Genomic DNA, 27262 nt, shown 5'->3' with positions numbered 1-27262 from the left:
AAAAGGGATATACTAAGTTGGCGGCGAGCTCGTCTCGTGCGAACGACACAGCCCAGAAGAGCGCAGTGGTGGGCAGCGGGACATGGAAACAAAACAGAATTTTCTGTATTTGTCATTTGAAAAGCCACTTCAAACGGCAGGCCAGGAGTCATGAGGCACTGTAGCCTGAGCACAGTAAAGTATAGGTCCGGGAAAGTTTTCCCTCTGTCATGTCTCTGCCAGGGTTTTCCCTAAACAACAGTGTGATTGTACCGACATTACGTTTACTGGAGGAGATTGTTCATTCAAATGGGGGGGGGGGGGGGGGGGGGTCAAAGGTATGTTTACTGCACTGAATGTCTACTTTCATCCTCAACTACCTCTGTGCCTAGGGAGAGAGTGATGATTTTGCACAGGGACAGAGTTATAGCACGGTAGCGTGACTTCGCTTAGCGTAGCAATACTGGAACACGCCCCACACACAGAAGCTTGGATGTCCAAGGACAGGCGCTGATGTTCACGTGCGCTTGTACTGACGCAAGGCAAGAACAGGAGCCCCTTCAGGCGTCGAGGACCCTGATCGATCATCTCATGAGCCTCTCAGAGACCGCCCCTGTTTCCTGTTGATATAACACGGCAGGCTTAAAAGCAGCCCGAGCTTCACTCCAAATCGTAAGACCGACAATGAGCACTCTATCTACTCTGCTGTAGGCAAAGGGTTTGATTCTATCCTGTACAGGGGACTTTGTTAACCTGTGTCAAAGAGTCTCTCAATGAGCCTCCAGGTTGAACCGCCTCCAGAAGGTCCTGGTTCTCAATGAGCCTCCAGGTTGAACCGCCTCCAGCAGGTCCTGGTTCTCAATGAGCCTCCGGGTTGAACGGCCTCCAGCAGGTCCTGGTTCTCAATGAGCCTCCGGGTTGAACGGCCTCCAGCAGGTCCTGGTTCTCAATGAGCCTCCGGGTTGAACGGCCTCCAGCAGGTCCTGGTTCTCAATGAGCTTCTCGGTTATATTGTTTCTGGCCCAATATTCCGGTTCCACACGCCAGCCGGGGAAAAACAGCCAAAAGCCTCATCCTGCTGTTCATTAAATAAAAAAACAACTCCCAAAACTGGGCCCGTGTATCCCAGCTCCCAAGACGAAGGCTACATACTGAACCTGTCTTATGACAGGGAATAGTGCTGAGACAACAGAATTTGCCACGCGAGAAACAGTTAAATACGTCTTCAAGCATTTTGGGTTATACGGCCACTCTCCTACTGGACGATGTCCTGGTCCAAATTTAATGTTGACGTTAAACCCGGCACAGGTAGACACATTCCCCGTGCTGTTCTACTGACCTCATCCCAAGCAGCTTGACGTGAGCAGGCTGTAAGGATCAGCCTTCCAATCTGATATGGTCTCGGGGGGGGGGGGGGGGGGGGGGGGGGGTCCACTCTGCACACACACACACCTACAAGTCGTTCCTCCCCGGCTTGCTGACATAAATCACGGGGGGGGAAATAGGAAGCGAGGCGCTGGGGGGGGAGGGGGGCGGGGGGTGGAAAAGAGAGGCCTGGCTTTCCATTTCCTCATTTATCAATGGAAGTGGCACATTCATAAACACATCTCCCCTGAGGTGAGCCTCTAACACAGATAAATAAGGCTGCCATTTCTGAATGGCTTGTCCCAGTCACCGAAAGTAGCGAGCCATTAATGCAACGCAAATACCTAGAGCTAAATTCACCTCAGCTCTCTCCATGGATCAACGCGAGTTACTAACTAGTTAACAACCGGCAAATTACACCACGTATTCTCCAATGCACTCCCAACATTCCTGGAATGAATGCTTTCTGTCTTCAGCAGCTTTCACTATAGCAGAAGTATCCCCTGAGAGACAGTCTGGTGTGGCGTTCATATGTCCCAGGGAATGTGTGTAGGTCTTAAAGCACTCAGACTGAAGCACGTGTGGTAGAGCATGTTTTGAACTGACTGCTAGCCATTTAGCCAAGCCGTCAGCTGCTCTCCAAGTCCTCCTGTTCCCCCTCACTCTGTAGTCACTTAGACAGGCCACTGGCAGGCTACTAGCTGTTAGCTTTTGGCCCAGGAAGAAACCACGTCCTTCTCTGTGGTGGTAGCCTGAGTTTGATCAGCTCTGTAGAGAGCGGCTGGTCGGCGTTGGCACCACATTTTATTGAGCCATTATGGACGTCCGGTTGCAGTGCCTACGGTTATGACCCCACGGGTCCTAATGACACTGTGGCTCTGGACTGGCTCCTGCTAACACTACCGCTAATGTCTAGCACCTGTCGAGCCCTCAGCCACTGTCTGACTGGCCGTCCCGCTGACACACACGGGGGGGGGGGGGGGGGGGGGGGGCAGAGGGAACTGCCAGGAGCCGCCTAGACCAACCAGAAACACACACCAGTTACAAACCACAGGAAATTCATTATATTGGTCAGATAATGATCTGCTTTATTTCCTGAGTTCCATCTTTCTCTGTAAACAAATTGGTCGCTGGGTTTTTTATTCAAATATGTTTACACAGCTGGTACAATCAGTGCCTCGTCGTGGCATTTAGTAATTTATGGGTCGTTATCACCCTGCTTTGTGATTTTTCTTAGTCAAGAACGGCATGCACTTTCAAAAATAAACTGTGCCCAAATTTTCATTAAAAGCATGAACTTAACAGCAATGAAAAGCACTTTGCATACATTTCTGTGGGAATCAATTTTTCTCAATTGCCCTCATTTGCCAAAGTGAAGTACAGAATGTTTTCGATCGCAGTGAGATTTTATCTGATTAATTGAAGTACATTATTTAAGCTTAGATTGATTATCCTGTATACTGAATCTTAATGAGGTCAAAGTGGAGTGTGGGTTTATGTGTCCTAAAAGTCAACCTGTTCCTAATATAGTGCACTGATTTTCACTAGATTGTCATAAAGAGCCACCTGGGATCTTGTCAAAAGTAATGAATTTTATGCTGTAGGATAAAGGATGGGATTTTGGACACATCTCTTCTAAAGATGCCAAAGCAAAAATACGTTTCATCATACAGAATTCATTTGTTTTTGTTTATTTGTTTTATTTAAATTCCAGGTCGTATTTACTGAAGATCGGTGTCACTAGGGCACATAAAAGAAAGTTAATCTCCATCCCATATCCCGCCCCTTGCCTAAGTTCCCACCCGTGCCATACTTTTCCCACCTGATAAGGGATGAGTTTATTTTACTGCAACAATATCTTTTGCCAGGCTCTGTTTCCATCACCTTAGACAAATTGTCTACTGTATTAGCTGGGAATCAATCTCGAACACATATTGATAGCGCTGCACCATTTCCAGCGGTTTTGGGTGTCAGAGGGAGGCTGTGTTAGCATCAATCACACGATCCTAAGCCTGGGCTGGGATGAAGCCCTCCTCTAGGTCTCTATTTCTCTCTCCCTTTCTGTCATCTCTCTGTCTCTCTTTTCTTTCTCGCTCTCATTCTCTCTTTTCCTCCTCTGTCTCTCTCTAGCTCCAGAAATAGAATTGAGCCAGAGAATTGGATGGGGACGAGACACAATGATAGCATGTGAGAGTGCATTTGGATGGATTACTTTCTGCCTGTATGAAATTATTTTAAAGTTACAAACATTGTTAATGTCTCACAACGGTAAAAGTGGGTGTTTTCACTTATGGGGATGGAGCCTGATGCTGGTGTGATGGCTTGGTGAGAAATCATCTCTTGTGACAAGTTGATAACTATTTCATATCATACGCAGGGAATGATGTAGGTCAACTATGCTGAGCTGAGAGCAGAAGTGCCCCGACAAATGTCGTTTGACAGGCTGAACAAAGTTATCCGAGGTTCTGTATTCCGAGCTAGTCTTTGTTCCTCCCCCAGTGTCACGGTTCTCCAGCCCCCGTTTGACCCCCAGGCTGAACAGAAAGCGAGCATTGTCCATCTCTCCTCTGTCGGACGCCAGCATCGACCTCCAGACCATGATCCGCACCTCGCCCAACTCTCTGGTGGCCTACATCAACAACTCGCGCTCCAGCTCTGCAGCCAGCAGCTCCTACGGGCACCTGTCTGTTGGAGGCATCAGGTAACGGCCAACAAAACATACAGACATTTTAATTCCCTGGTCACGCACATCTGTGAAAGCTAAAATGTGTAATAGGCTAGTGCTCCGCTAGTAATCAGGTCATTTGTGAAGTTAACGGTTAAAAGTGACTGACTACATTAGAATTGTTTTTGATTTTAAACAATATAGCTTTTGGTTTTTGGTATCAGCTTAGGAGAACCTCTGCAGCAGGTTAAGAGAAATGATGCTGGAGTGAAATGAAGCGGTTAGGAAAGGCATTGGGGTTGGCAACTCATGGAGCACCATGGTGGAGTTGACCGAGACGTCTCTAATGTTGACAATGTTTGTGTTCCAGTCCCTCCTTCACGTTCCCACACGCCATCAACCCCATAGCCTACCAGCAGCTCCTGTCCCAGCAGAGAGGCCTGAGTGCGTTCGGCCACACCCCTCCTCTCATCCAGCCCCCGCCCTCCTTCTCTAGTCGACAGTCAGCCTTGGGCCTCTCCTCTGTGCCCCCTTCTTCACATGACCCCAACCTGGACTCACAATCAAAGGTGAGATTGATCTTCTTTGGTAATGTTGATGTGTTCCTCTTTGGTAATGTTGATGTCTTCCTCTTTGGTAATGTTGATGTGTTCCTCTTTGGTAATGTTGATGTGTTCCTCTTTGGTAATGTTGATGTCTTCCTCTTGGTAATGTTGATGTCTTCCTCTTTGGTAATGTTGATGTGTTCCTCTTTGGTAATGTTGATGTCTTCCTATTTGGTAATGTTGATGTGTTCCTCTTTGGTAATGTTGATTTGTTCCTCTTTAGTAATGTTGATGTCTTCCTCTTTGTTAATGAAGATGTGTTCCCCTTTGGTAATGTTGATGTCTTCCTATTTGGTAATGTTGATGTGTTCCTCTTTGGTAATGTTGATGTGTTCCTCTTTGGTAATGTTGATCTCTTCCTATTTGGTAATGTTGATGTGTTCCTCTTTGGTAATGTTGATGTGTTCCTATTTGGTAATGTTAATGTCTTCCGATTTGGTAATGTTGATGTCTTCCTATTTGGTAATGTTGATGTCTTCCTCTTTGGTAATGTTGATGTGTTCCTATGTGGTAATGTTAGCATGCAGTCCTTGTCTGTTTCGGTCATCTTCCTGCGTTGTCCAGAATGGGGTCGATCCGGTCCTTATCCATATCACCAAATTTCAGCCTTGCCCTGTGGCCCTCTGGGAATTCTGGTATTGTGTGGGAACCTCTAATCAAAGCAGCATGACGTCTACAGCCGTACAATTTTCATCTGTTTGTTTGTGTTCCTCAGTAAACTCGCTTCAAGTGTTTTAAGATGATTTAAAACTTCAGCTCTGTTGTCCCCTTCCCTCATTCATTGTATCTATCTTGTGTGGTTTGTGGCTTTCTGTCAGTGCCTTTATTAACATACCATTCACTAAAATGCCTCCTTCGTAAGGTAAACTTCATAGCCATGAATACAGGGATTGGGGACGTTAAACCTTCATTGCCCCAACCCACACAGTACGTACCCGGTGGTTGTTTCAATCCGCAGTAAACACAGAGAGAAATATTGTCTTCCTTTGATTAGGAACACATTGCTGTGGTTTGGTGCAATCACAGAATCACAGTCTAGCTAGCATGACTATTAAAACCGACTGCCAGATATAGTCTCTGTCAGCGCATTGTGAAGCATTACACACTGTAGCCTTCTGTACACACAGGGTGTGGTGGGGTCCTTCTCGCTCCTCTGAAGTTCTCTCTGAGGTTTCCACTGTAACCCCGGGCCACTAGATGGACGGGATGTTTTCATACTCTGCACTCCACCCTGTCATCATGGAAAACTCTGGATTGTTTAGTCTCTGCGGTGGCTCTGACCTCTGACCTCTGATGCATGACTGTCTACTAGACTCTAACACCCAATTAACCCCATTCTGTTCTCCCCTCCCCCCTTCTGTTTAGAATCCATGTGGAGACTCAGCAGTCAGTAGCACCGTTAACCCTATGATCACCAAAAGGTCAAAGGTAAAGATGGAGGTGGAGTGCCCAAGGCCGCTGTCACCATGTTCTCCGGTAAGAATGTGACCAGGGTCTGCCAATTCATGAACGGATGCTTATGGTTAATCATACTGCCCTGTACAGTGAGGAGACAGAGGGGTTGATATGTTTTAAATCAGAAGGTCAAATCATCTATGCTTTGCAGCTGACAAAAAAAACCAAATCTGTACACACCTTTGTACACATCTTTTTATCGGCTGAGACTCATTTCCCCCCCAAATCCTCCTCCATCCTGTCCTGCTCGGGGGTTTGACACAGACTCCTGGGAGTCAGCCAGTCCCCTGACCCGCTTCTTTCTCCGCTCCGACTGAAATAAGAAAAACTCTGTGTGATAAGAGCTTTGCATCCATTCGTTTGTTCTCCCTCCCCTGGCCAATGTAAACTGTGCCACAGCACTTCATTTTAATGAAATATTAGCCAGCCCTTATTCTCCTCTCAGTTTTTTCCCAACCTCCCTATTTCTTGCATTTCTTTCTCTCTTTTTTTAGACCTCTTTCTCTCTGGCCCTTCCATTCTCACTTTCCCTCTCTCTCTCTCCCTCTCTCCCTCTCTCCCTCTGCCTTTCTTTATCTCCCTCCCTCTCCTCGCTCCTGCCTTACTCTCTGTCTTTTGATAAATTTGCGGAGCCCTCCTCTTGGACTCAGAGGCAGGTTTGGGTTTGTGCTTGATGCATGGGGATGGCGGCGCTAGCAGTCGTCTTGGGGCCGGTAGAATTGATGAAGATAGTGGCGCGGAGCAGAGATAAACATGCTGCAGTCAGCGTGTTCGGGTCGGGGGGGGTGGGGGTGGGGGGGGGCGGCGCTGACGAGACCAAGGGATGGGCAGCACGTCAACACACACATATACGCGCACAAACACACACACACACACACAGTCTGCAGGCCCTGGGAACAGTGTGAGGAGCGTGAATGAATCCCTGCCTGTCCAGACAAAATAAACACCTCGGCAGGCTACGTCTACATGAGTCATTCTGAGGGTCCAGTCAATCCGGGCTTGTCTGTCAGCTGCCCATGTCGATGTCCCGCTGGATCGATGGCGGCTTGGGTTTGGGTTAAAGGGCAGAGGGGACCGCGTGGACAGCGTGAGTGAAACGACAGCCGCATGTTCTTCCTTTTCTGCAGCAGAATCACCTGGGCAGAACACTGGACCTGAAGGAGGACCTGGATAAAGACGAGTGCAAACATGAACCAGAGATGGAGATGGTGTATGAGACCAACTGCCACTGGGAGGGATGCTCCAGGGAGTACGACACACAGGAACAGCTGGTCCACGTAAGGAGGAGATGGGGGGGGGGCGTTGGGGGGTTGGGGGGGGGTCTAACACTTCCTAATAAAAGACTTCCAATTAACCAAGAGCTGAGAGCAGATCTACTGACTGAAAGCCATGCGCTCCCTGACCTCTGGCCTCTAACCTCTGAAGCTCAACATAAAGTTTTGTGCCAGGAACTAAACCGCTTGGATGCGCCCTCCGCGGTGACCCGCCCGTTCTCACGGAGCCCGTAGTGCAGAGTCATGTTTGGTTCCTGTAGATGGGTGCAGAGAGTCCACTGAATCATCGTGTCGACACAACGAGAGCTGAGGTCAAATGCTTGGACAGACTAACTGTGCATAGCATGTGTCATTTTGGGGTCCGTGAGTGCATTGAGGTCATCTGCATTTTGACGTAATCAATTGTCATCGTTGAGAGGATGATGAATTTGTCGATACCTCCCGATGACCCTGATGTAGAATTTGGTAGAGTCGTTGGGCACTTAACCCATCAGTACTTCCTACCCAGTTGTGTTTTAGTGTTTTCGCCTGGGACTGGAGAAGGTCTAGTCATCTGAACTACGTATAACTGGTGTGCAGAGTATCGGTTGAGCATTCCAGGCTGTCAGGGAAGCAGTAAAAGAGTGAAAGCAGTAAAAGCAGTAAAAGAGTGAAAGGGTGAGACAGAGAGTGAGCGAAAGGGTGAGGGAGACAGAAAGAGGTAGCACAGAGTGGGCGGTAGAGATGGACGGAGAACAGAGAATTAGAATGAGGTAGAGGCTTAAAGTAGGAGCCACGGGGCACTGTAACACTGAAGTGCTTCAACTATGGCCACCATTATCTGTCCTTGTTGTTTCACTGAGTCCTCGACTCAACAGGGCTCAGTTGGATTTTCACTAAATTACACTCCAGCTGAGCGGAGCCCCCTCTACGAGATCCCTCCTAATGATAGGAGCACGCACGCCAATACAAACACACCCACGCGCACGCGCGCGCACGCGCGCACACTCAAAAAAAAAACGGCGAATGACAGGCCAGGACGGTTTAGGTCTTGAGGGACAAAGAGGTGCTTGTCTAAGAGAGCAGTCGGCGCATGCTCAACCACCAACATGTGTCTTTGTCTTAATTATCACGGGGCGAAGAAGTTACACCACCAGGGAGAGAAGCCTGAGGAATCTGCTGCCACAATGACGGCCCTTGTCATTTGTACTCGACTGCCCTGCGTCCCTGCAATGGAAAGATTTGGTTTAGTTTCTGCCGGGACGAAACCTGAGCCGCCTGTTTGTTCCCCCGGCCGTTGGTCTTCGCTGACATCCTCCAGGTATCGAGCCTGTGCCTACAGATGAGTTTGTCAAGACATCTCATAATCCCCCCGCCCCCCCCCCCCCCCTGAGCCCCTACACCCAAACACTACGGCCCTAATGAGGGAATGCTTTCATGTGTACAATACCTGTCCTGACTCATCCGCCCGAGGCCACGCACTCCCGCCAGCCGAGGATAGGGTTGAAAATGCCTTTGCAGGCAAATTCCGCCCCAAAATGTAGCGTTGGGCCGCTACGCCGCGTGTTCCCACAGTGAGCGGAGCAGAGGAGAGTTTGTCCGTTTGGCGATTGATTCGAGCTTAATTTCCCTAACCATAGAATCCCTCCTGTGAAAAAACGTAGACTGGAGGAGCTCATTTATCAAAGACAAACAGCGGCGCACTGCAATTGTGAGCACCAAAAACACAATCACGCCTCTGCGCTGTCTGACAAATGGAAAGTAAACTGCAAACTTTGATTGATGGCGTTACTCCTAATCCTCCCTCTGATCACAACCTGAAATCTGCCTGTTCTGACAGACCTCGATTCCAAGAGAAAGCCCCCATCTGCAGTTATTACTGCAGTTATTACTGTGCGTGCATGTACTTTAAGTGGTTAAAAGCCTCTCTGTAACAGATAAAACTGATCCAAGTAAATACTTAATAACAAAGACAATTAATTCAAATACCACCTGGGATGTATTCTGTTGGGATTTTCAGGCCCTGCGCTGGACAAAAACATACCCAAACCGTTCCCCTTATCTGCTTACGTAGATTGGAAACTATGACTACTGAAAGGGTTAGCACATGACTGGGGTCGATCGGCAGTTTCTTTCGGACACCGATAAAGCCATTGAGTTTGCGTTTCCCCCACACCACCTAACCCATTTCTTGTCCAGGGTTGGACTTAACCTGTGCCCGCGGGCTAGGTGTTTCCATGGAGTTGGGGCTGGAGGTTGCTGGGGAGTGGGGTTAGGAGCTGTTAGGGCACTGGACGCTACCACGGTCTCCTAAGTAGTGGAGAACCAAACAGGGATTAATGTGCCTCTTCCTGGTGTGTGTCTCCCTGCAGCACATCAATAACGACCACATCCACGGGGAGAAGAAGGAGTTTGTGTGTCGCTGGGAGGAGTGCACGAGGGAGCAGAAGCCCTTCAAGGCCCAGTACATGCTGGTGGTTCACATGAGGAGACACACCGGGGAAAAACCACACAAATGTACTGTGAGTAACTGATCACTTCCAGGCTCCGCTGAGTTCTCAGTCAGTAAACAGTCAGTCGGTGTACCGTCACACGCACACACAGGCACACACACACGCACACACAGGGCACCGTCACACACACACAATTACACACACACAGTGTACCGTCACACACACCATCGCACACACACATTATCGCACACACAGAGTGTACCGTCCCACACACACAATCGCACACACACACACAGTGTACCATCACACGCACACACACTCAAAGATAATCTCACACACACACACACTCACAAATTTGCAGAGAATCACATCACACATAATCACAGATAATCTCACACACACACGCACACACACGCACACACATTTGCTGAGAATCACATCACACACAATCACAGATAATCTCATACATACACACTCATATTACCCCTCTAGATGAAATACCAGCTTTATCTACATAAACATAAATCTCACTCTAAAAACCTGCTCTGTAATGTATATTATTCATCTGAAATTCAATATGGCCTTTATATGGGCTTTTGGGCCTTTTTTGGTATTGCTCTCAATCGGTTGGAAAAAAAAAAGATGGAAGATTCATCATGATTAGAGTGTATAAAAAAATATTCTCCTAGAGTAGCTCCCTGAGCTGGTTAGTTGGGTGTCTCTTAGCAGTTTCAACTGTAATGAAGGTAATTATTAATGTAAGTTAAGACGTAGAACGAGCCATGGGTCCTTATTACAGTAAAAACCGCCATCCTCTTCCAATGGAATTTTCCGTCAGTCCCTCAGGTGAGACATCTAAGACTGTCCCCTACTCTCAGCCACATCCACTGATGTCCTGGGGACAAGTGTGGAAATGACATGCATTTCTCTAATGCTCAGATTGGTCCCCTTCTAGTGATGATACAGTACGGGCGTCCACCCTGGAGAACAGTCGGGAAACTGTTGGGGATAATTGCGGAGGCCCTTTGAAATTTAGCAGACATTTGGGGGGAAGGAAACTGTAGCCAGATGCTGTGTTTGACGGCTTCGGTGTCTTCCTCTCTGTCTCAGTTTGAGGGCTGCTGTAAGGCTTACTCCCGCCTGGAGAACCTGAAGACACACCTGCGCTCCCACACGGGCGAGAAGCCGTACGTGTGCGATCACGAGGGATGCAACAAAGCCTTCTCCAACGCCTCGGACAGAGCCAAGCACCAGAACCGCACACACTCCAACGAGGTACACACACACACACACACACACACACACACACACACGCTCCAATGAGGTAAACAAACAAACTCCAACAAGTTTCTGGGGATGCGTAACAATTAGCATACTATATTCCATCCCGCCCCTACAGGTCCCTGGTCAAATGTGGTGCTCTATGACAAAGTAGTATGCGGCAATAAAGTAGTACACTGCATTGTGTAGGGAATAGGACACCATTTTGGATACACGCACAGTGCCAGGCACTGGAGCTCAACGCTGCCCTGCCAAGAAGACTTCAGAAAGACTCACTGACAGACACTCTTAAGAATTCTCTTAGACATCTGTAGGATTCACATTCTTATCTGTGGTGACCTGCTGTAAGCAACCGGGCCAGAATATTGGACTGTATGGAAACGTCAAACTGTCTACTGCTTCTTGAATCTTTGTCTGTACCAAATGTAGGCAGAAATGAGATTTGTCTGGGCCTTTTCTCATCACGCACAGTGATTGTTTTTGGATGACTATCCTTGCCCCATTAAACTACGCCTGTGTGTGTTTGTGTGCGTGCGGGTATGTGTGTGTGTGTGTGTGTGTGTGTAAATAATGAGGTGTGGAACTAATGAGCGTGGCAGCCCCACAATGCATTATGGTGAATCAAGCGCATGCATCCCCACCGAGATTCAGACCACCTGCGGATCTCCAATACAAAATGAAACCTGGAGCCGTTTCAAGCCTCCTACCAGCCTATCCATCAGAAGACAGAGGAGTGTGGGGGGAGACACACACATACACACAACACACACACACGCACGCACACACTACACCTCGGGATGAAAAACAAGACTTTGTCTGCCCCACCAGTACAACTTTAACTGGATTAGTGGAAGCCACATGAATCATGGCGATCCTCTGGTGCAGTGAGCAGAATCAACATGTCCCTGGTTTTTCATATATAATTTATACACTCTAATTGCGTGTTTACAACAACAGCTAGTCACAGTTAATCTCAGTAAGTAGGGGGTGAATAGTCTAATTCACAGTCATGCATTTCAATGTTATTAAGCAGAATATGAACTGGATGATATTCATCTCTCTCGGGTTCCTGTGAGAACAACGCCAGCATTGTCGGTTGACATCCTACCGGGAGCGCAAACAAAACTGTCTGCTGAAAGCCACATTTAAAACGTGCCAGTTTTTCTTCTTTAAAAAAAAAAAATATATATATATCTTACAGTTCACCTGCGTATGAATCAAGGTTAAATAAATGCAATTATTTCATCTACAGAAACCGTACGTGTGTAAAATCCCAGGATGTACGAAACGCTACACGGACCCGAGTTCCCTCAGGAAGCACGTGAAGACAGTCCATGGACCAGAGGCCCATGTCACAAAGAAACAGCGCAGCGACCTTCCGCCCAGCAGACCCATGCCACCCAAAGAGAATGGTGAGAATGACACAGGCCGTGGCACGGGGGAGAAGATGGACAGCGCCTCCAGGGGCCTGGAGGACTACTTGCAAGTCAAGTCTATTAAGACAGAGAACTCTGTGGTAAGAGATATTTTGAAGTGGGAGATGTACTGGGGAAGTATTAGTATTGTGTGGTACTGTTTCAGCAAGCATTTGACCATGATAAGATGAGTGCCTCCAAATCTATGGTTTTGTAACCATACAGACAGATGTGTTTAATCAAATAATGACCTCTCTACCTTCTTAGGCTGTAACAGCATGCAAATCTTACCTAACACCTTTACACTTACTAACATCCCCTGCTTACTGCTTGAACGTTTCCTTTCCATTTCTCTCCTCAATCAAACTTTCCGCATGGACAGACGTTACTAAGGTGAGCAGAGCTTTTGTTTGAGCTTCAGTTCATTTCAGCATATCTCTCTTGGTTTCTGAACACTTCGTAGTTTCATCATCATGAAGCACTGTGGAATGATCGGGCAAAGTCAGCATGGAACACAGGATTTGGGCCAAAAATTTAATCATTATTACTGAATTGTAAGGCCACATACTGCAAAACCTGAAGAGACACTGGGGAGCCCCAAAACCAACACAGCCAAAGATTCAAACCCCAATATGGCCTGGCATGTTCTCAACCTTTCATCCTTCCCATTTCCAATCCCACCCCCTCCAATACTCGTTATTCCCAATTAAAGTTGTGGATAAAAGTCACTGCACGGTTGACTGTACATATCCTGATGTTGTGTTATCACTGTTCCACTTTCTGGTCGTCAGATGATCCCTTTCTTTTTAGACTCTGAATAAACATGTTGTCTCTCTCTAACGCCCGCGTGCAGAAACCGAGGCGATAACTCTCTCTGTCACTTGTTTTCTGTCTCTCTCTCTGTCTCTTTCTCTCTCTTTAGGTGTATCAGTCCAGCCCTGGTGGTCAGTCATCATGCAGCAGCGAACCGTCGCCACTTGGCAGTGCCACCTACCATGACAGTGGAGTAGAGATGGCCCTTCACAGTGGCGGGGGCAGTGTGGGGGACCTGACCGGGCTCGACGAATCCCCGGGGCCCTTCTTGGACCCCTCCACCTCGTGCCTCTCGTCTGGAGAGTCGGGGCTCGGGGTGGGCCTCCACCTGCGGCAGCGGCTGGCTCCCAGCTACATCCACAGACTAGAGCACCTGAAGAAGGAGAAACTGAAGACGGTGAGGGACTCCTGCCAGTGGGCCGACCATCATCCTGCTCCTCCAGTCCAGAACACCAAGCTACCGCCCATATCAGCCAGCGGTGAGTAGACACGACATTAAAAACAAGCAACCCCTCAACACATTCCCTGGGCACAACGTTCCGAGTGATACATTCCCGGAGACCGCTCTTTGGGCCAGTTTTTCCTGCGTGACGTAAACTTGTCTCTTCCTCAGGGTACCTTCTGGAGAGTTCAGGTACAGGTGATGGGCCCGGATCGCTGCCCGGCCTCAGTCCCGGTAAAACCACCTTCCTGAACCAGCTGGACCATCTGATGGAGCGCCGGGACAGCACCGCCAGCACCGCCTCCTCCGCCTACGTCAGCCGCCGCTCCAGCGGCATCTCGCCCTGCTACTCCAGCCGCCGCTCCAGCGACGCCTCCACGTTCAGCGGCCACCGCAACAACATCAGCTCCACGGGCTCCTACGACCCCATCTCCACGGACCTGTCCCGGAGGTCCAGCGAGGCCAGTCAGTGTGGAGGTGGTGGAGGCCTGCCCGGTCTTCTCAGCCTCACCCCAGCCCAGCACTACCACCTCAAGGCTAAATACGCGGCGGCCACGGGGGGCGCCCCTCCGACGCCTCTACCCTGCATGGAGGTGATGAGTCTGAAGACTTGCGTGGCCCGTTATGGGAACTCTCCGACGGGGGGCTCACCGTCCGGCAACTACGCCTTGGACGGCGTCACCTCCGGTGGCGTTCCGAGGCGCTGCAGGGCTGGCATGGGAGGGTATGACGCCCACAGCATGATGCCCCACGAGGTGCCGTCCAGCATCCCCCGTCGGGCCAGCGATCCCGTCCCGCGCCGTCCGTCCCTGTGCCCGCCGTCCCATCAGCCCCGGGTGCAGCGGTACAACAGCGTGGGCGACATGCAGAGCCTCCATCCCCAGGCCTTCCAGGCCAACCAGGCCCAGTCCGCGGCCGAACAGCGCCACCTGGCCCTGCAGGGCCGCCACCCGCGCTCCGACGGCAGCCTGCAGCGCTACCCGTACTGCCCCCGCCCGCCCAGCATCTCCGAGAACATTGCCATGGAGACCCTGGCAGGCGACGTGGTCAGAGGTCGCAACAACGCCGGGGACGAGGTGATGTCACTTCCCGATGACGTCATTCACTTTGTTGCGTTTCAGGACGGATCAGGAGAGTGTATCGCCGGGTACAACAGAAGTTTCCACGGAAATGCAATAAACCCTAACCAACAGCAGCAGGCGTTTTACAACCAGAAAAAGGCACCTGTGGTGGACTCCGATATGAATATGAACCTCTTGTCGCCACCACAGACACAAACTGTGCCCCTGTCCTGTGCCCTGAACCCCAGCCAGCAGAACCAGCCTTTCCTCTCCTCACCCAGACTTAGTAAGAGCTGCATGCCAGTCCAGTGGAATGAGGTCAGCTCTGGGACAGTGGAAGCCCCTCACGACCAAACCAAACGACAGCAATTCTGTCGAGGGAATGCAAACCTCGCTGTGGTCCAACAGAAACAGAACTTTGGCTCGTTCAAGAATGAGAATCTGAACTCCAACCGACACATTTCACAGGTGGCCCACAACCTGTCTCACGCAGCCCGGCAAGGAAGACACATACAGCACCAAAACACAGAGGCAAGGCTGAGTCATGACCCGCAACACAGGCTACATGCTAACGCTAACCTGAATGAACCAGTGGGCCTTGAGTATGGGTTTGAACAGATTCTGGGGCCTAGTGTTGCTAACGGTAATGCTAACCAGAGTTCCTCCTGCAATAACGTGACGGATGGTGGCGCTCTGGGTATGTTGACAGGGCACACCGTAGATGTGCAGAACCACCGGCTGAGGTCACAATCAGGGGAAGGTCAGACGTTTTTGGACGGCAGTGTGAATTCTACACAGACAATCTCACGTCAACAGAGCTATAAAATGGCCACCCAGGTCCTGCATCCTCTCCAAAATGGAGGTCAACCGCTCCTTCAGCCAAGACCGCCCGCAGAATCAAAGTCTCGAAGCAGACAGCATTCAGGGTCAACGACAACGCTGCAACAAAACCTGACTGGCCACCGTACGGACAGCGGTTTCATGTTCTACACTGGACAGATACACGTCTTTGAGCCCAACGGAAACGTCAACGGGCAGACGCTGACATCATCGGTAGCGGACGTCCCTCAGTGTCCATTGGACAGCGGAGAGACTGCCACGACCTCTCCGGGAATAACCAATCAGGTCTCCAGTACGGTGGACTTATCCAATAGGAATGGAGCGGAGCAGCCCCAGATTGACTTTGACACCATGCTGGACGACGGGGACCACTCCAGCCTGATGTCGGGCACCATCAGCCCCAGTATCCTCCAGAGTCTGTCCCAGACCTCCTCCAGGCTCACCACCCCACGGAACTCTGTCACTCTGCCCTCCCTGCCCATCCCAGCAGGGGGCAGCAACATGGCCATTGGAGATATGAGCTCCTTGCTCACAGCGCTGGCCGAAGAGAGCAAGTTCCTCAACATGATGTCATAACGCCGAGCGCAAACTCACCGCGGTACAGCTAGCACCGCGATACTTTAGTCGGTGCATTCGCCCTGGCACGTGTTTGTCGGGAGGACTGGCTGGCGTCGCCAAGCTCTGTTGTTAGGAGCGTGTCTACCAGCGAGAGTTTAAATTGACTGTGTGTATGGCAAGAATGGAATGCACTAGTTCTGGAAAGGTACCAGAATCCACCTGAACACCCGATTGGACTAAGCACCGTCATCGATGAACTTTGACCATTCGAATGCCCATTTACCCGAAACAAAGGAACATTTGAGTTGCAAAACACCTCCACGTTCATGATGAGTTATCCTGTACAGTATTATTAGGGATCTAAGATGGCCATTTCCTATCCACGGAGAAGCCATATTTTGCCTTAGACGAGTAAGTGCAGAAAGTACAATGTAAACCGTAGCACAATTCTGTTAATGTTGTACATGAGATATAGTGTACAGTTCTGCAGTAAAGACGTTTACCAAGTGCCTGGCTATGCCGAAGCATATGCGTAACAAGCATATGACACCGTTCAAGTACGAGTACAACCGGGTGACTCTGTATGATACAAATGTGGGAGTTTTCTATTGTTATAAAGTTATTTAAAGACATCCCGATGCGAAATATGTAAATTGTGTAAATTACTTGACCTGAAACGATCGGATTCTTTGGTCCATATTCCATAAGAGTCATTCATCCATACGGAATTGTGTTTTTCTGTCAATGAATCTGCGAAAAAGATTATAAATAATAATTCAATGATAGATTGAGAATAAATCTCTTTTTTTCTAATCCATTTAGTCATGTCAGGTCTGCTTTCATACAGTATCTTCAATATGTCATTGTCTTATTGGTCTGTTGAGTTGGACTTTAGAGATTAATCATGGCGTCTCAATTTCAAGACTCTGCTTAAGGATTTTTTTTTTTATTAATTCAAAAGAACATGCAAGTACTTGATACATATACTGGGCTAGATTATATTGTCATTTCATTTGGGTAACAATTTAAGAAAAATCTAAAAGGAAAAATAAGACTCCTTTTCAGTGAAAAACTGGCAGAGGGTTTTTTCCTCCAGTGCATCCCTCAGTATTAATATAATAGTGTGTTAGGAATCAAATACTTTTTTACTCTACTGTTTAACTCTATTGTGCTGGGTATATAGATATCTTTTTGTAAATTTTTATGAAATACAATATTGCTGTTGTTTTTTTACTAAAGTTGTGTCTGGTGAGTTATTTTATAGTAATGTGTTATACGTTTGTGTTATGGTATGTTTGAATAGAAATGTTTTTGAAAAGTCTCAAATTTTCCAGCACTACACAGGAAATATGTAATTAATTCCACCGGCCTGTGAATTAATATTAGATATTTTTAAGAAAAGAAAACTCCCAATCCCTTCACAATATAAATAGTCCATTATTGCACCTCCCTCTCGTTGTATTGAACCAGAACGCTGAGAACATAGATAGAACTGAAAGGATACGACATCAGAGACATCTGCTGTCCTTTGTGAACATCCCTTTAATCTTAGAAGTATATGAATGTTGATTGCTTAAATAATTCAGAAGCAAACTTTCTTCTTTGAAGCCACTCTGGCTCTCCGTGCGACAGACAATGCCTACGATGCATTTTTCTTCCACACTGTAGCTCATCATGTCAGACAATTAAAAGAAACTGGATATGTTTCAAAGTGATTATGGAGGCTTTGAAACAGGTTCCTCTGACCCTGTCTTAGCCCTGCCATAAATTTGGCCTTGACACAATGCTAGTTTCACTCCAGAAACAGATGAGAAAGGACACACTTGTAAAAGCACAAGGCGAATACAGAGCAGTTGCCCGTATGTAGTCGAAAATGTACACTGGCAGATTGGCCCAAAGGAAATAGCTGTTTAAACCACATAAACACACACACACCAGTTGGAAAAAGAGCTTGAGAGAGAGAGGGAGAGAGTGGGGTGGGGTGTGGTGGGGGGTGCACAGTGTTAGTACTGAGGAACAAATGAATTTATTCTGACAGAAAATTCAGCCGAGAATACGTTTGATCTGAGGTTATAAAGCACTTTTGCCACTGGAATTCTATATTCTCTCAGAGAATTGAAGGACAGAAAATAGCCCCAGGAAATGAAATCTTACCAGACAGAACAAGGGGTTAAAGTAAGAATCAAGTTGGGCATAAATTAGCAATCACCTTCAATGTATTGGTAAAGCTAACTGGATGAGAACAGAGTGTGGAAATGCGCTAACTAACACTGTGTGTACTACAGAAATACAGCTCCAGAAAAAATTAGGAAAGTTTTGAGTAAGGAACAGAAGCGTTCAATTTGCAGTGGTCTCTTAATTTTAACCCTTCTGTTCCTCACTCAAAACCTTCCTTTTCAACTGGTGCAGTGGTCTCTTAATTGTTTCCGGAGCTGTATGTACAGTACTGAAGCGACATCGAAAGAACAACAGGTACTGTTGTGCCTAGTGTGACATTATAGCTTCACTGTCCAACCACCCCACAGAAACAACATGGTGTTTGACTACGGAGCAGCAAGGGGAACTGCCCATCGCCACCTTCAGACTATGCTCAAACCCTACAACACTACCCAGGCTCCTGGTCCTGCAACTTCTGGTCTCTTTTCTGTCGTATGTGAGGCCAGCTCCTGTTCAGCCAAAATTCCTCTGTCCTGTCAACCCAATAGCGGAACCAGCATCCCCTTAAAGCTATGACACCAGTGTCCATGACCATTTCCTTAGAACGCCTGAAAGCCTACCTATTCAAAGATTACAGAAAGTTTAGGCACCTTGCTCTCGAGGCCAAATCAGATTTTTAACGTTGAGAGATACTCAGAGGTTATTACTATGCAACATAGACATTCCATAAGTAGCCCTACACTAACCACAAATCTTGCTGTCTGTATCATCCAATCACAGAGCAGAGACAAGTCGTATGTGTATGCCCTGTAGAACAAGCATCCCTCACTGAGATGTAGAATGAATCATTATTTATTCTTGGAAGTTTTATCTGTGAAAATGCTGCATTGGAACATGACCTATGTTTGGTTATAGGTGGAAAGTAGCCTAACGCCTGAGCAGTAACCCAAAGGTTACTAGATTAAATCCCAGTGTGATGAACTTAACCCTCAATGTGCCTTTGCCTTTGTCATTGCTGTGAAAGGAATGCGTTCTCAGTTAACTTATTACCTGGTAAAATAAATAAAATAATAGAAAACAAGAAAGGAAAACGAGGTCACCCTAGTTCAGCCGGCCCGCAGGCAGAAGTGACCGTGATGAGCCAGGGAGGCTTAAAGAGCAGTTGTTTATGGACCAAGTCTAGATACCTAGCAGGAAGTAGACATATGTTTTAGGTTATTAGCATGACTTTGTAACACAAGAGCCGACAAGCATTTTAATAATATTGCAAATTGGCCATCTCCCACATTCTAGCCAAGTGTCAAGAAATTGATTCAGGCTTTGTCAGTGGGAAACGATGCCGTAAAGATGGCCCTGTACCTTATCCTAGAACACGCTGATAATCCAGGAACATTTACATAAGGCTCCCATTTGTGGATTTTTGCTCAGCATTCAACACCATCACACCTGAACCTCTGGGAGCCATTAAGCCATGACTTCCTGCACATTTCTGGAACCTGATTTTATTTCATAGCAACACTAATGTTTGTCAGTAGGGCATTGCAATGTAATTGAATCAGTTGGCTGTATGTTATAAAGGCAAGAAGCCTACTGCATAACACCAGCAAGCCAGGGGTTCTAACCCAGGAATTTGCACGCAGGAGTCCGTTTAAGTGCTGATTGGTCAATAGGCTTATTCAAGCCGTTAAATTGTGTTTAACATGTTCATTTTGAGACGCAATGACCCGAGTGGATTTTAGCTCCGCGTTTCAAAGGGCTGTGAACAGGATTTCCCCCGCATGCTGTGTGGAATGAGTGGTTTGTTTAGCCCGAGTTCAGCCTCTAGAAATGTGTAGAGAATTATTTTCTAAAACCTCTCACAGCTTTTAATCAAATATTTCTTTTTCGGAATCAACGATTTCTGTGCGTACGAAAACATGCGGAGAAAGATTTATTGAATGGTGAAAATGAGAAAGCTTAACATTTATTTTAATGTTACAAGAAATTAGAAAGTCTGTTTCTTATTAAAATAAACCCATCATGGGAAGCATTAAAGAGCTGCAAACCTACAAGCAGTATGTTGTTGGAATATGCATCTTAAAAAGGAGTGACCTTGTCAGATCCGGATCCGCAACTGCGGAAAGAGGGATGCAGTCCTATCACAACCAGAAACTCGAGCCACAGGCCGGCAGTACAAACGACTCCTCAAATACAGTACAAACGACTCCTCAAATACAGTACAAACAACTCTTCAATACAGCCGCTGACACAGGCTGGTGACTGATTGGGTGAGCAATGGGAGCAGGGCAAAGAACTGTGAGCGCCATGCTGGACAATCAATCAATTAGCCCAGCCGAGCAGCTCCAGGCTGGCCGGGGTACCAGCACCCCCCCCCCCCCCCTAATTACCACACCAGGGCTTGGAGGTCTTCACAGGGCCCTGCCGTGGTCCACCGTAGCTGTTGTTTATTCAGCAAATGGCTAAATAAAATATACGTGTGTATGTATTTTTTCAGATTTTGCATTTCAACCACACACTGTTCCACAGCACCCTACATATTCATCAGAGAAGACTCACATTCTGTGTCCCCGACTCGGAACATCCCCATCCACCATGATGCATTAGATCCAGCCTCCGTCACCTCCAGCACACACACAAACTGACACACGCGCACACTCACACACTCACACTTCCCTATGGACGGGCCAACACATGTCTGTTAGTGATCTGTCGGAGATCTGAGGGTCTCCCTATTCTCACCAGGCCCCTGTGAGAGCTTCCAAGAGGGGCAGCCAGCCCTCCACACTTTCCTCCTCTCTCATCTAACTTCCAGAGTGAAGAGCATTTGCATAAAGCAGCAGAAGACCCACCCGGGCAGGCTCACTTGAAGTGCCTCTCCTAGATCTCCTCAGTGTGGTTAATTAAATACAGCACAATACCAGAGCTCTCCTCTCCCAAAGTGGTGTCAGGGGCTTCCGTTTTGAGACAGAGAGAGCAGCAGAACAGTGTTCTGCACAAACACTCCCAACGAGGAGGGGAGGGGAGGGAATGGATGGGAAGGGGAGGAGGGGAGAGTGGATGAGAGGAGGCGAAGGGAAAGGAGGGGAGAAGCGGGGGCGGGGTTTGGGGAAGGGAGAGTGGTTTTGCCTACATATTGGCTGTGGCAGTGCCTGGTTCGTATTGAGGAAATGATTCGGTTTTAAATGGGGTTGTCCCATGCCTGCTCAGTTGGAACAGCACATTTTCTATCCGTGCTGCCAGTCTACTGCAGGCGTGACAGTGGCGCTCTGTGCTGGCCGGGGCCGCGCTGAAATTGATTCATAAATTAATTTTGTCTTTCAGTGGCAAAAAGGCCCGGCTGGATTTCAGGGAAATTTACATGATATAATTGTAATAAAAATGAATGACCTATCAGGAATTTCAGTGCATGATCCATCAACGCTGACATTACAAGCCGAAACTGGGGCCGCGGGGCTATTTTGTGGGGAAGATTCGGCCTTGTTAGCATGTCATATGTAATAATATATGTAATAATGCATGGCTGTGGCTTTAATGGTGTAATGTGATGTTTGATAAGGAGGGTTCGAGGTTTAGAGGACATGGTGTCTCCTTCCCCATCTCTTCTGTCACAAAGAAGATTTTTCTTGACGGAGTGGGTGGATCCAGCGCTGATTGATTTAGCAGCACCGCAGTCATTCACCTAATCAGAATTTTCCATAAGACGCCATGATGCACCCAAACCATTAGCATCGCTGAGTGGCTTCATGTCTCTGCGACATCCATGCTCAATAACTTGTCGATGGTTAAACACACAAACTAAAACAGGAACAACCAAACCGGTACATGAATGCACAGCACGTATAAATCAATGAATTCCCATTGGGCAAAACAACATCTTTTCAGGCGTCTTTTCAAACAGGAAGGCATATTTTTTCAACGTCTTATGGTGGCCAGGTTAATAATCTCTCAAGAGTGTGTAAAATGAAGTTCAATTTTGGAGTCCAGCACCCACACATCAAATAGAACCATGTCAGAGGGAGATCTTAAATGCTACCCTGCAGCCGAGCTGGAGCCACTGGCTTGGGACTGCAAGGATGAAGCCTCCTGAGGTGGTTTTCGCAGAAGTATTAATACTTTAATAATTAATCCTTGGTGGTGTTCCACACACTTTCTGACTTCTGATCCGTTCATTACAATAGGACCATTTCACAGCCAATGGTAGGAAAGGGCCTTGGAAGAGTAGGACAGTGAGGGTAATGTGTCTGTACCTGGTGAATATTAACAACTCTTCCTGTATAATCTACCTCTGCTGAAAGGTCAGAGAGCGGAGTGGGACAGAAAGACACCAACCGTCTGAGAGACAGAGAGAGAGAGACGTATATGTATGTATGGACGTATATCTGCCGGTACTGTACGTGTATATTTGGGGTGGGGGGGTGGGGGGGCGGGGGCACCTCTGTCATGTAGTCATGCTGCTAAGCTTTGTGAAGATGTCATGGTTTAAAGTTTGAAGATTTACCAGAAATGGACTCCAGATGGAGGTTTAGAAACAAGATCCAGCTGTGCCCCCCGAGAAGCTGCGCAACACTCTGGTGGCACAGACAGCCCTTACCCAAATAGAACGCCCTCATCCACGAAATAAGCCTTATTAATAACAAATAACACAGGGTAACGAGACGAAGTGTATGGAGGCACACCTCGAGAAAAATAACCAATTACTGGGGCACAGGACGAGCTTGGTGCTAAGAAGGGGCCCAATCCGTACTCCAGGAGCGTCCCACATCAACAGCCCAGAACAGACTCACCTGGGACCCACCTATCTATACAACAGTCAAAAGTAATGACGGATCTGTCCTCTTCTCCACACGGCGGCTACAATGCGAGTGCTTTTGGGGGAACCTGTTCATCATCAAGGACATAAAACCCCGGACTACAGGGGTGGGGAGAACTGTCAGGTTATCAAATCAGATTGTATTTGCCGTACGCTTCTTTACAGGTGTAGACTGACAGTGAAATGTTAAAACTTAAGGTACCTTAAGATGTTCACAATGCTAAGGAACAACAGAATGTAAAATGTTAAAGATGTTAACATAACATGTTTAAAACGTTAGCTTACTATGTTACTATTTCAGAGACACCTGGAAATAAAATGTAGCATATACATTTTATTTTTTTTAAAGAAATGTCCATCCAAAGCATTATTGGGTTTAACTTCAAGGAAAAAAACATTACAGCATAAATATATAACAAAAAAGGAAAGCATGTTGTGAAAAGCTAACAGAAATGTGTTCTGGTATTTCCAATACATTTTAAAGGCTTATCCAATCAAGTAGGGGGCCATCAGTGTCATGAACTAATACCACATACATATTCATGATGTGTTGCTATGCAAAATAGCATCTGTCTTTCAATAGCATACCATCTGTTTAAGGGACTTAACAATATTAGCAGTTTATTAGTGAAATACAATAAGGCGTTTGAAAAACAATTGTGATGCTCATTACTTCAAAGATCAACTCGCACAGAGGCTTCAGTGCCATTTTGATGAACAATTCCGTGATAATCTCAGAAAACAATAATTTATCGATGAATCCAAAATGGTCAATTAAACCTACTGGGGTAGGGGATGGTGGGATTTGTTCAAAACGAGAGGAAGGCAGAGTTTAAGGGGAGGTGTGGTGAACCTGAGGCCAGGCGTTCTGGTTTTAATGAGGGCTTCCTAAAGTCCCCGAGAGGGATGACTTGGGGGCCCACGAACAGCAAGGTGTCATTCCTGACCTCCCTCTGCTACTACCACAGCCGTGACATCCTGACCCCCGAAGACCCCACTATCTGCAGAGCTTTAACACGCCCCAACCGCCCTCCCCCACCGCCACCCCCATCCACCCATCCCTCTCTCATCAGGCTGGGGCTTTTATTAGAGGCTGCTAAGGGGATGGAATTACGGAGTCCGGCAGCTGATCGGTACCGAGCACCCCTGCAGTAGGACTGGGCTAAAGATTCTGGATGCGCTTTGACCTTGGTCCTCCCCTCCCCTTCCTGTGGCCCGGTGTTGCCCTGATGTTTCCCCGCCTTTCCGAGTGCTGAAAGCTGTGAGGTTTAGTGTTAAACAAAAGTGTGTGCTGTACCACAATTCTCAATGTGGTATCGCTGTAATGTCAAAATCACAACCAGATTCCAGATGGAAAAATAATGTTGTGTTATCTAAATGTACCATCACTTTGGTATCAAACCATTTGAAGGCACAACAAAGTTCAAGTAGAATACAACTCATGAATGTTGTTGCTGTGCTTGATCTAACTGCACGATCAACAGACGTGTTCCAGTTCAGATTACATTGAAAGTAATAGTGTATGTGGTTAATAAGGTTTGATATTATAAACAGATTTTCACAGCAGTTATAAAGATTTCCACAGAACTGTGACCTTCTCAGTCTGTCTTGAACATCCACAATTTCGATATTTAGCCCACATGAAAATACACTTAATAGTTACCTCAAGTGTTTTTAGTTGAATTAATACCTAAATTACTTTGTAAGATAGCCTAAACTATAGTCTATTAAAAAAGTCATATTGATTTGTGTTTGGTTAGGAAAGCAATACATTTTGATATTTAAAGACGTTTCTAATTCTTGGATAGTTAAATTTTTTACATCTTAGATTTTTCTTTAGCTTTCATTTTTGATTTAGTTGGAGACATAAATCAAATAGACTGCCCTCAAATGAATTTACTGAGAAAGGGACATGGTGTAGGAAATTACAGCTCGACTGATTTAAACAAGTTCTGATAATTAAAATAGGTCCATTGTAAACGTTTCAATTTCCATCTAGAACCTGATCGCTGTGTACTAACTGGTTGAATCAAAAACATGTGATGTCACTCGTCAACATTTTAGGACATGGTATCTACCTGGAAAATGCCTTGGATTCCATGACGTTATTGATGTCAACTGCTGTGCAAAATTCAGGATAATGTAATCATGGCAACTAATTAAAAACATGAGCTATAAAATATGTTGAATTTGTACATCTGAAACAATGTCAGAATTGTAACCTTAGATCCAATATCAGGAAAGACAGTTGGCGGGCAGCACCATCCACTCGATCTTCGGCCATTACATTCATCTCCTGTTTAGCTTTGCTATTGTGAGAAATATTTTTAAAGTAGTAGCCCAGCCAAAAACTATCAACAGGCATCCAATTCAACACTTGCATACAGGCTTTTCATGTAATTATCTGAATGTGTCTGATACTTTTTCATGAACAAATGAAAGTGAAACAGACATTCCATCATCCACAGGCTTGATCAGATAATATCCAAGGTGTGCTACAGGGTTGCATTGTCGTCCACATCTACTGACGAACTGTCGGCTTCAAACAGTGAAACAGCAGAAGTTGGACAGTTCCTAACCATGGAAATGTAGTCGAGACGGAAAATCTTGACCGTGAATCTGTCTAGAGAATCTTTCCCAGAACATACCCACTTACCCTATAACGAAGCCAAGGAGTAAACCTCCACAAAACTCTGAAGCTTTCATTGAGAGACTAAAGACCCAAGCAGATGAACCACCTTCTTTGATCTGCATGGCATAGAAGGTCAACAATGTGGTTTGGTTTGAACATAAATAATATATTTCTACATCGTAACAGGGAAAATATGGTTTGAAGAATCTATTCCATTGTGGTCTGAGGGAAGACTGGTTCTCCTGAAGGGAAGTACATCTCAACCCAGCATTTCATAACAGAAATGCACTGTAGCTAAGATTCAAAAGAACAAAGGCCTTGTGTTTTCTTCTGGGATTTTCTTCTCTCAATGGCACAGACTACAGTTTAACATCCGGCCTGTCCTGCATAAAAATCTATTTAAGCAGTTGAAACGATTGTAGTTATTTCAAACAGATAATGTATAACACAGAATAATGTATGTTAGAATTAATTAACTCAATTACTCAGTTTCTATAAAAGATTACAAAGAAAAAACAGTGACTCTGCTACTAATACCACAGATTTATAGACTGACGCTATAGTGACCTAATTCCTCAGCAACGCAGGCTAATGGTTTTCCTAGTGAGAAGAGAGACCCAGTCTGCCAAAGTGGACCAAGTGAAAAGGCTCCAAAACATGATCATTTCCCTTTTATTAAAGAACCTGCAGTTACTCTCAGCTTATAAATCAGAGTGGCCATTAACACGCCTTTTTGATCAGCAGGGAAATGCAACATAATTTTTCCACAGCAGTTAAGAGAGCCTGCTGTAAAGCACCTTGGCTGAGGCGCCAGGCTTGCTGTATGGCTCGTTCCAGCCCTGCCGCGGTGGCTGGGAGGCGCATGCTTTGGCTGGGGAATAAACAGGACAGAACGGGCGAAAAGGGACATGACGAGCGAGAGAAGGGATGTCTCCTCTCCACCTCTCCTTCCCTCTCTCCCCTTCTCCAGGCCTCTCTTCTCATCACATCGCTTCCCTCTGAAAACAACCCTGACTCTTTCCTTTGATTATCAGTGCAGTAATAACCTCACATAAAGCTTCAGCAGATAGACAACATCTAATCTAACGACTATGAAAAATAGCCGTTCTCTCTCTCTCTCTCTCTCTCTCTCTCTCTCTCTCTCTCGCTGCTCGTCCGGCCTGCCCCGCATTAGAACCTATTTATGCAAAGCAGCCGGAGCCCGATGCCTGTCAGAAGCTAATCACCACAAGGATGATAAATGATGTTTATTTTGTGATGATGGAACGCAACCCCCCGAATGATGATAATTGTAATAAAAAGGACGGATCAAGCCTGCAAAGTTATTAAATTATCAGGCCATAATTTGCATTAATGTCTGGTCCGGGGTGCCGTGCGCCTTGACAGCTAGATCAGGCCTCCGTGCCACTCAGCCTTGTTAGGATGAGGGCCACCTTCAAACGCTCCCAGTGCCCTTCAGCGGATGACAGCGCATATCA

At 46.8% G+C, this 27262-nt stretch overlaps 1 protein-coding gene across 3 annotated transcripts in view; it reads left to right on the top strand.

Annotated features, from left to right (window-relative positions):
• Window positions 1–17423, top strand: part of LOC105019975 (zinc finger protein GLI2) — a 62325-nt gene extending 44902 nt beyond the window's left edge. For 2 of the 3 annotated variants that reach the window (XM_020042556.3, XM_029116768.2), the window contains exons 6-14: window positions 3844–4045; window positions 4380–4578; window positions 5980–6090; window positions 7197–7346; window positions 9695–9844; window positions 10886–11050; window positions 12309–12572; window positions 13394–13763; window positions 13898–17423. In XM_020042556.3, the coding sequence (XP_019898115.3) occupies window positions 3844–4045; window positions 4380–4578; window positions 5980–6090; window positions 7197–7346; window positions 9695–9844; window positions 10886–11050; window positions 12309–12572; window positions 13394–13763; window positions 13898–16203 (3917 nt within the window). In that variant the 3' untranslated portion in view covers window positions 16204–17423. The remainder of the gene's footprint in view (window positions 1–3843; window positions 4046–4379; window positions 4579–5979; window positions 6091–7196; window positions 7347–9694; window positions 9845–10885; window positions 11051–12308; window positions 12573–13393; window positions 13764–13897) is intronic. The other variant, XM_029116769.2, reaches the window with a different exon arrangement.
• Window positions 17424–27262: the final 9839 nt, after the last annotated feature.

Source organism: Esox lucius, chromosome 22 (assembly GCF_011004845.1).
Source record: "Esox lucius isolate fEsoLuc1 chromosome 22, fEsoLuc1.pri, whole genome shotgun sequence".
NCBI classification, from domain to species: domain Eukaryota; kingdom Metazoa; phylum Chordata; class Actinopteri; order Esociformes; family Esocidae; genus Esox; species Esox lucius.
This window is presented reverse-complemented; position numbering and strand designations above follow the sequence as displayed.